The sequence below is a fragment of the Berghia stephanieae genome, chromosome 1 (genome assembly GCF_034508935.2).
Source record: "Berghia stephanieae isolate SIO BIC M18660-M18661 chromosome 1, UCSD_Bste_1.3, whole genome shotgun sequence".
Classification (NCBI taxonomy): Eukaryota; Metazoa; Mollusca; class Gastropoda; order Nudibranchia; family Aeolidiidae; genus Berghia; species Berghia stephanieae.
The window spans coordinates 70372845-70382620 of record NC_088360.1 but is presented as its reverse complement, the minus strand read 5'-3'; the positions used below and the strand labels follow the sequence as shown (position 1 = coordinate 70382620).

At 42.0% G+C, this 9776-nt stretch overlaps 1 protein-coding gene across 1 annotated transcript; it reads left to right on the top strand.

Annotated features, from left to right (window-relative positions):
- LOC144979049 (uncharacterized) lies at nucleotides 1-9398 on the top strand. The gene is made up of 4 exons (XM_078925697.1): nucleotides 1-60; nucleotides 3206-3260; nucleotides 4276-4336; nucleotides 7715-9398. Exons 1-4 carry the CDS (start codon nucleotides 1-3, stop codon nucleotides 9396-9398), a joined length of 1860 nt encoding a protein of 619 aa, XP_078781823.1.
- Nucleotides 9399-9776: the final 378 nt, after the last annotated feature.

The window sequence follows — 9776 nt, the reverse complement described above, 5'->3', positions numbered from 1 at the left end:
ATGCCTGGAGGTGATGACAAGATGTCAAACACAAGAGTCAGAAATGAAGATCCAATAATGGTATGGTTTAAGACCTAGCCCCAAATAGATGCGATAATGACAGATAAAGGGTCCAAAGTAGTTTAAATGCATGTCTACGTGTGTGTGTGCGGCGCGTAAGTGTGTGTGTGTGTGTGTGCTTGTGTGTGTGCTTTGTGCGTGTGTGTGTGTGTGCTTGTGCGTGTGTGTGTGTGCTTGTGCGTGTGTGTGTGTGCTTGTGCGTGTGCATGTGCTGTGCGTGTGCTTTTCTCGTAAGAAAGGGCAAATGACAGAAAATCTTAACAATTCACTGAATAAGATAACATCTGAAAAATATTTTCAGAGCCTTTAAATATAGATATATAAAAATACTTATCTAAACTAGAGTATACGATTGAAAGCTGGAGCAGTGAGTTTGAAATGAAAGTCAGATGTTATAAGAAGTTTCGTATTTACCTCTTTATGGAAATTTATGATAATTCAAAGATGTGTTTTAAAAAATCAACCAACTAAAAAATCATACGAGGCGATAACGAATACAGGTAGCAATTAATCACTATAGAGCTTTTGAATAAATGAATGAGTGTTAAGGCTTTCAATGACTGGCTGACTTTGGACGCAATAGGTGCATTCCATGTTGAATTGCCACATTTTATTGACTATATTTTCTATTTGAAATAATCGAAAATAGAAGAATATTATATCAAAGTAATATTCTGGTTTTAAAGATATGGTCTGGAAGGTGGGCTTTGTGTCAATTTAATTTTCACAGTAATTTCAAAGAATCACTAGATACCTGTAACCAGCTTTTTTAGTATGGTTCCCTTTTTAAATGAGTTCAAATGGTTGTTTTGTTCAAAGACTAGTCTAAAAGCTCACAATAGGAATAACAACTTGAGAAGAGCCAATATATTTCCATATGACATTTTCCATTTATAGGATGATTGGAAAAGTTACATTTTCATTTTAAATCATGCATTTTTATGACATGGTAATCCACATAACAAAAGGGCACTAGGTGGTAATTTCGATAAAATTCAGCTCTATATTTTGACACAGGAAGTATCCACTTGACTGACTTGTTTTCTTTAACATCAAGTTCATTTTTAATACTATATGTTTAGAAACAATTATATAGATTTTTTAATGTGCACTGGGAGGAGGTTGAGTTGGAAGAGGTTATATAGATTGATAGAAATTTGAATAGAAGGGGCCATGATGCAAAACCAGAATAATGCGTGGAAGTGATGGAAGGGAGATGTCAGACGAGTCAGCCATGAAGATCCAGTAATGGCAGAGTTTCAAGACCTCGCCCCAAATAGATGCGATAGTGACAGATTCAAGCCATCGTCTTTTATATCCATGGTCAGTGCAAATCAACATTTTACCTAAATACATGCCACTGATCCGTAGGTCTCCGGATCAGTGACTATGATATTAGGATATACTGAAATACAAATCAATGCTATTTTCACCGGTCAAGAAGTTCATTCATCTGTATTGCAAATACATGGAAATGATGACCACATTTAACATGGAAACAAAGTAGTACGCAACTAAAATGGCTCCACCAAGACGAAATCAACTCGAATACCAAGTTTTTAAAAAACACTACTACATCACTTCAACGATTCTACTTCTGTCACAATCCTTGTCGACCCCAACACCCACAATCCCTTTATATCCATGAACTTTACATCACAATTCCTGCCAACCCAGCCTATTCAAGACACCATTACAATCAACGACATCATACTCGCTTCTTAATCCAACCTTACAAATGATTACCAGCATAATCTTTTGTCATCTCACCAGTCACTTATCTATATCATTACTGTCATTGATTTCGCTTCACCGTCCACATTATCTGGACACCAAGATCTCCGGAAACAAGAACTATAACAGTACAATCCCTACTTATTTCCAATAGGAAACCGTTATATATGCCGAAACTTCACCCCTTGCCAATCTAACCACGATTCTAAGTCAACTAGATGTAATATAAGAAGGTATATATCTTTTCTGAACTTTTCACCTGAGTAAAGATGGTATTTTCCAAGGAGTAGACACTCAAATTCGACACATTTCAAATTGTAGAATGGCATGTACACATACCTTTGGTGCAATAGAAAGTTGGAACAAATTGGTAAATCTGAAGCGCTAAAAAGAAAGGTGGGAGAGGGTACGCACGTTATTTGGGCAACTGGAAGAACGCCGATTTGATGGGCAGACAGAGAGAAGTTGGCTGGATAGGCGGATAGGAAAATGGATAAATGTCTCTTGTAAACCAAAAGATGGACTCTTATGTGGATCACTGTCCTTAGCTACCTTTTTACAAACAAGCAATCATGGAAAAAGAACTTGGCGTAGTACAATACCAGTCTTTGGTTTAACGTAGAAAGGTTCGATTTGATTAGAGCAATGTCTTGGAATCATGGTGGACATATGAAACGTGGTACAATTGCCATCCTATGAATTGAAAATACCATATGGATGTAGATTAGCTGTTTTCAGTTTGTTTTTTGTTTTTTTTGTTTGTTTTTTTTTTTTTTTTTACACAAAACCGGAGTACAGTCGTTACACAGGGAGGTGGGTGAAAAAACTACATTGACATGCGGGTGAAAAGAAATCTTGACTGGCAGGCGGCCTCAAAATGGTATTGCATCAGGGAGGGTTAGTTATCAAAAAAAAATAAGTTTATGCATTGAGCAATTTTATTTATGTATGTTATCCGTTGCTTTATCACAAACGTATTGCCTGGCACTTGCCAAAATATTAAATCACAAGGCGAACAAGGATTGTATTCAGAAGTGCAACCAATAAGATCACGTCTTTCCTTGAGCTCTCAACAAGCAACTTAAGTCTCACTTTCTTTTTGGTAATCAAAGCCTTATAAATTGCTATAAGTGAACAGAGGCTATGATTTGTGTGGCAATGAAGATTTTAAAGGTGTAGGGTCACTTTGCCTACACAAGCCCCCAACCTGGAGGACAAGGTGACTGTTTTGAGAGCCACTACCTGTCGTGGCCTTTAGTCGCCTCTTATTTACACGGCTAAAGAGGGAGAGCAAAAATGAGTTTTTGGAACGTTATAAATTCACTTGATCGAAATAGAAGAACTTTCTACTGTCTAATTCTAGCTGTCAAAATGAATGGATAGTTCAAATTCTATTTTAAAACCTTTTCAGTGCCGCTCCTCCCCTTTAGAGGCAGCTCGTTGGGACTATATTCTAACCCTCCCAGGTGAAGGAGCAAATAATATGCATCTATATCAGCGTTCCTTTCTTGTCATGTATTGATTGGTATGAAAATAAATCTATTGTCAAAGGCTATAAATGGACGGTGTGAACATTGCAAAAGCTGAATTTTAGTTTCGCAAAGTCGCCAAAAAATAATGTGTCCTGTTTCAAAGAAAGATTTGAGTATTAGTGCTTGCTCTGAAAATTATCACAACACAAGATACTGCCAAGCAAACAAAACTTGACGTGTTTATTCTTTTTGCGGGTGTGTTGCTGGCGTGTTAATAATTAAGTGAATTTTTCCTGATTCAGAAATAACCCTGAACATGGTATTAGAGATACAGAATCAATATATCATGTTATGCAGTAGACCTACATTTCTTTAAAAGTACCATACAAGAGTGTAGACTGCCAGCCATATGTTCTTTACAACAAATTATCGAACAGAGAAATTTAGTTGTTTTTTTTTAAATGGACGTGCATTTGCGTTTCTGGCAGAAAAACAAAATTTATGAAACACGACAAAAACCTTGATATTAAAAACATGGTTCATTTGTCAATGGATGGCCCCAGTGTTAATTTGTCACTTTTCAGACAACTCGGAGGGACCAGATATCAAATGTTTTTAACCAAATCCCAAAAAGTTGGCTGAATGGACGGATGGCTAGAAATGTTGCCAATGTAAACAAAAGCAAAATAAACTCGACTGAAGAAGAGTGAAAAGATGGCTAGATTTCTTGTGGGCTGAAAAGATAGCTGTCAAAAAGTTCCTTGGAGTTAAACTTTATGGAAAGTCTGTGACCTACTTAATCTATAGCGTTATGGAAATGTAAAATATATCAGGGATCTCTAGCGTCCTTAAGAGAATCAACGATTGACAAATTCCTATGATGCAATAAATCCAAGAAGATTTCTTTCAGTATCTTATAAAGCTATTTTAGTCCTATTCTAACACAATTTTGGGCGTCTCCTTTACGATTAAATAAACAGCTTTGTAATATATCTTGGTTTATCTGTAGATTCCAAAAACTCAGCGTCAGTTTCCAATTTAAAAGGATCTGGAATGCTTCAAGGGTTGGGGTGAGGGTGTGTGTGGGTCTGTGCCAGTGTGCATGTTTGCTCGGGTGTTCGCATTCGTGTGCGTGCGTGCGTGCGCAAGTGCGTGCGTGCGCAAGTGCGTGCGTGCGCAAGTGCGTGCATGCGTGCGCAAGTGCGTGCGTGCGTGCGTGCGTGCTTGCGCGTGCGCGTACGTGCGCGTACGTGCGCGTACATGTGCGTACGTGTTCATGTGCGTACGTGTGTATAATCTCATGCGCTTACGTGTGTATGTGCGTACGTTTGTGCATGTTCCTGTGCGTGGATGTGCCTGTGCTTGTGCATTTGTTAGGTAGTTTTTTTGTGTGTGTTTATAACAACGTTAGAGTCCCAGCGTTCAATCAATCATAAAGTGTAATAAAAATACTTGACTTATTAAATAGAGGCCGATTTTATCTATGTAGCTTCCAAAATTGCATAACAGTATCAATTAGATTTTATCAACTGATAATGGTTAAAAATTTATCTGTTGTTAAAGTTATGGAAAGTACTTGATTTAGTGATACAAGAGCTTTATGGAGATCTGTTGTCCAGAAGAAAAAAATCATCTCGACAGTAATTCCTTTTAAACTTAATTTTATAATGTATTATCAGTGATGCAGCAAGTGTAATTCTGGCGTAGTTGTGCAATTGATGCGACAAAGACGATCACAATAAGTTATAGAATTTGGCACTTTCGAAACTTTTAGATCAGTTCAGTGCCTGAGAAAAAGGTAGATGTAAAACAACACAACAGGACAGCTAGGTACATTTAGGGATCGCAACAGGAAAAAACATTTGAGTCTCAGGTGCCTTAGAAAAAGGAAGATAAAAGGGGAATAGGAAAAAGGGATAGAGCAGCAATCTATATGTGCTCAGCCTGACACCATTTATCCAATGTCAGAAAATGGCTTGGGTCATTTCAATCCAGGACACATACAGAAAGCCACAAAGGGACAAGCGGGATAGACAAAAGACCCTACCAGCAGCCCCTTCCAACCGCCCGCTAGCTGATGGTGATAGTGAATAATGAATATTGAAATCGAATTGAAAAATTTTACTTTCCGTTCACCTTAATATTTGCTGAGAAAAAATGTATTTATATTGTATCTAACACCGATTAACAAATGCTATATAAAGTTCATGCATAACAAATTGATAAAAGACGAGAGGTGACTAACAAGTAAAACAAAGCTGAATTCATATTTAAATTTTCGTTTTAAATGAGCGATAATATGATTTTCTGATAGTCCTGGAATACGAGAGTGTGTGTGGTGTGTGTTTTGCGCGCGAGAGTGTGAGTGTGTGTTGTTCGCGCGGAGAGTGTGAGTGTGTGTTTGCGCGCGAGAGTGTGAGTGTGTGTTTGCGCGCTGGAGAGTGTGAGTGTGTGTTTGCGCGCGAGAGTGTGAGTGTGTGTTTGCGCGCGAGAGTGTGAGTGTGTGTTTGCGCGCGAGAGTGTGAGTGTGTGTTTGCGCGCGAGAGTGTGAGTGTGTGTTTGCGCGCGAGAGTGTGAGTGTGTGTTTGCGCGCGAGAGAGTGTGAGTGTGTGTTTGCGCGCGAGAGTGTGAGTGTGTGTTTGCGCGCGAGAGTGTGAGTGTGTGTTTGCGCGCGAGAGTGTGAGTGTGTGTTTGCGCGCGAGAGTGTGAGTGTGTGTTTGCGCGCGAGAGTGTGAGTGTGTGTTTGCGCGCGAGAGTGTGAGTGTGTGTTTGCGCGCGAGAGTGTGAGTGTGTGTTTGCGCGCGGAGAGTGTGAGTGTGTGTTTGCGCGCGAGAGTGTGAGTGTGTGTTTGCGCGCGAGAGTGTGAGTGTGTGTTTGCGCGCGAGAGTGTGAGTGTGTGTTTGCGCGCGAGAGTGTGAGTGTGTTTGCGCGCGAGAGTGTGAGTGTGTGTTTGCGCGCTAGAGTGTGAGTGTGGTTTTGCGCGCTAGAGTGTGAGTGTGTGTTTGCGCGCTAGAGTGTGAGTGTGTGTTTGCGCGCTAGAGTGTGAGTGTGTGTTTGCGCGCTAGAGTGTGAGTGTGTGTTTGCGCGCTAGAGTGTGAGTGTGTGTTTGCGCGCTAGAGTGTGAGTGTGTGTTTGCGCGCTAGTGTGGTGTGTGTTTGCGCGCTAGGTGAGAGTGTGTTTGCGCGCTAGTGTGAGTGTGTGTTTGCGCGCTAGTGTGAGTGTGTGTTTGCGCGCTAGTGTGAGTGTGTGTTTGGCGCTAGGTGAGTGTGTGTTTGCGCGCGAGAGTGTGAGTGTGTGTTTGCGCGCGAGAGTGTGAGTGTGTGTTTGCGCGCGAGAGTGTGAGTGTGTGTTTGCGCGCGAGAGTGTGAGTGTGTGTTTGCGCGCGAGAGGTGTGAGTGTGTGTTTGCGCGCGAGAGTGTGAGTGTGTGTTTGCGCGCGAGAGTGGAGTGTGTGTTTGCGCGCGAGAGTGTGAGTGTGTGTTTGCGCGCGAGAGTGTGAGTGTGTGTTTGCGCGCGAGAGTGTGGTGTGTTTTGCGCGCGAGAGTGTGAGGTGTGTTTGCGCGCGAGAGTGTGAGTGTGTTTTGCGCGCGAGAGTGTGAGGTGTGTGTTTGCGCGCGAGAGTGTGAGTGTGTGTTTGCGCGCGAGAGTGTGAGTGTGTGTTTGCGCGCGAGAGTGTGAGTGGTGTGTTTTTGCGCGCGAGAGTGTGAGTGTGTGTTTGCGCGCGAGAGTGTGAGTGCGCGTTTGCGCGCGAGAGTGTGAGTGCGCGTTTGCGCGCGAGAGTGTGAGTGGCGTTTGCGCGCGAGAGTGTGGTGCGCGTTTGCGCGCGAGAGTGTGTGTGCGCGTTTGCGCGCGAGAGTGTGTGTGCGCGTTTGCGCGCGAGAGTATGTGTGCGCGTTTGCGCGCGAGAGTGTGTGCGCGTTTGCGCGCGAGAGTGTGTGTGCGCGTTTGCGCGCGAGAGGTGTGGTGCGCGTTTTGCGCGCGAGAGTGTGTGTGCGCGTTTGCGCGCGAGAGTGTGTGTGCGCGGTTTGCGCGCGAGAGTGTGTGGCGCGCGTTTGCGCGCGAGAGTGTGCGCGCGCGTTTGCGCGCGAGAGTGTGTGCGCGCGTTTGCGCGCGAGAGTGTGTGCGCGCGTTTGCGCGCGAGAGTGTGTGCGCGCGTTTGCGCGCGAGAGTGTGTGCGCGCGTTTGCGCGCGAGAGTGTGTGCGTGCCCCGGGGTTTGCGCGCGAGAGTGTGTGCGCGCGTTTGCGCGCGAGAGTGTGCGCGCGCGTTTGCGCGCGAGAGTGCGCGCGCGCGTTTGCGCGCGAGAGTGCGCGCGTTTGCGCGCGAGAGTGCGCGCGTTTGCGCGCGAGAGTGCGCGCGTTTGCGCGCGAGAGTGCGGCTAGAAGGCAACCAATAACTGACAACTTAGAGGCTTTTACAACCTGTGAAAAATGTTTTGGACTTTTTCTAAGGAAGGATTTATGGCGTCACAAGAAAAAATGTGCTGCCTTCAATAATGAAACCAAAAGCTCAAAGAAAAATACAAATTTTCTTTTACTTTCAAGTAAACAGGAAGACGATAATAGTGATTTTGAAGAAAAGATTTTAAACACAATGAGTTCCGATAGGATCTCCCTCCTTTGTCGCCATGACAGTGTCATTTTGCAGTATGGGAAAAATTTTTCTAAATTTTTAGACCAGCCACATCAATACCAGTACATAAAACAAAAAATGAGAGAAATTGGCCGTTTTTTGAATGAAATGAAAAACGAATGTGAAATTGAAAATATTACACAGTGCATTGACCCCCTGTTATTTTCAACTGTTGTCAAAGTTGTCAAAGTTTTAGCAAAGTACAATTGCATCACTGGAATTTATGAAATACCTTCACTTGCTTTAAAGTTAGGCCATTCCTTAAAAGCCTGTGCAGACATTTTGAAATCAGAGGCTTTGCAATCAGGAGATACTCTATTAGAGAAACAGGCTGAAGCATTTACCAAACTTTATTCTTCTGACTGGTCACATCAAATATCATCGAGAGCTCTGCACACTCTTCACAAAAGAAGATTTAACACAGCAAGAAGACTACCTTTAGCAAAAGATGTGCAGCTTTTATATTGTTTCATTAAATCCAAGTTAACAGATGCAATAACACAATTGCGTGAACACCCAAACCCAAATACGTGGAGAAATTTAGCTGAGATTGCTCTAGCACAGGTGGTTCTTTTTAACAGACGAAGAGGCGGTGAGATGCAGAGAATGAAAATTGAAAACTATCAGAATGGATTGGCTTCAGGAAAATCTCTACAAGGGGAAATCCTGCAGAGTTTGAGTAAGTTTGAAAGAAACTTAGCCAAACAACTCGAAAGGGTAGAAATTAGAGGAAAGCGAGGGAGACGAGTGCCAGTTCTTCTACCAAAATCTCACAAGGATAGTATTGACTTGCTCCTCGATTTCAGACAATCCAGTGGGCTTGCTAACAATAACCCATATGTTTTTGGTGCTATCGGTGAAGGTGAAAATGTACTTAGAACTTCAGATGTTCTCAGGAAATTTGCCACTGCATGTGGAGCAGATCAGCCAGACTTATTGACATCTACAGCACTTAGAAAACATATTGGAACAATATGTCAGCTGCTTGATTTGAAGGAGAATGAACTGGAAGCATTGGCTGCCTTCATGGGGCATGACAAGTCTGTTCATAAAGAATACTATCGTCTTCCAGAGGACACGATGCAACTTGCTAAAGTTAGTAAGATTCTCTTGCAACTGGAGAAAGGAAAAATTGACAAGTGTAAGGGAAAGAATCTAGACGAGCTGGAATTTGCTGAAGACGAAGCAATTGATGGAGAGGAATTAAGTGCTGATGAGGATGACCTTGACGACTGCGTTCAAGGCGGTGACACAGGATGTAGCAGCATGACCCCTGATAGTACGACGATAATGCCATACACTGAAAACTGTCAGGAGGCTGATACTGTTAGAGAATCTCATAAATCAAAGAAAATCACAAACAGAGTAGTGAATAAAGAAAGGAAAGGGTGGTCTGAGGAAGAAAGAAAAGCTGTTGAAAAGGAATTAGGGAATTTTTTCTTTTTAGAAAGATTGCCTGGCAAAGCAAACATTGAAAATGCTATGAGAAATTTCCAATCTTAGCAAACAGACCCTGGAGACAAATCAAATATTACATAAAAAATGTTCAAACTAGAAAAAAGAAATTTGTATAGAAATTTGTTCCCTATGTTATTGTATGTACGGTAGTACATAAACTAAGCATTATCTTGTTGTCGCCTTGATGTACAGACATTTGTTAATTCAATTAATTGGTACCTTATGCAATTTGTGATCAGTACTTTTTCCTCCGACCTCCTCTCTCTCTCGTTCTCTTTTCTTTCTCGCTCTCTCTCTCTTTATAAAAATTTCAATACTATGTTGTTTTTGACATCAACTTAAAATCAATATGAAAACATGAACATATTTTTTTTTCAATAATGATACTGATAATAATATGTCCAATTACAGGACAATTTGTTG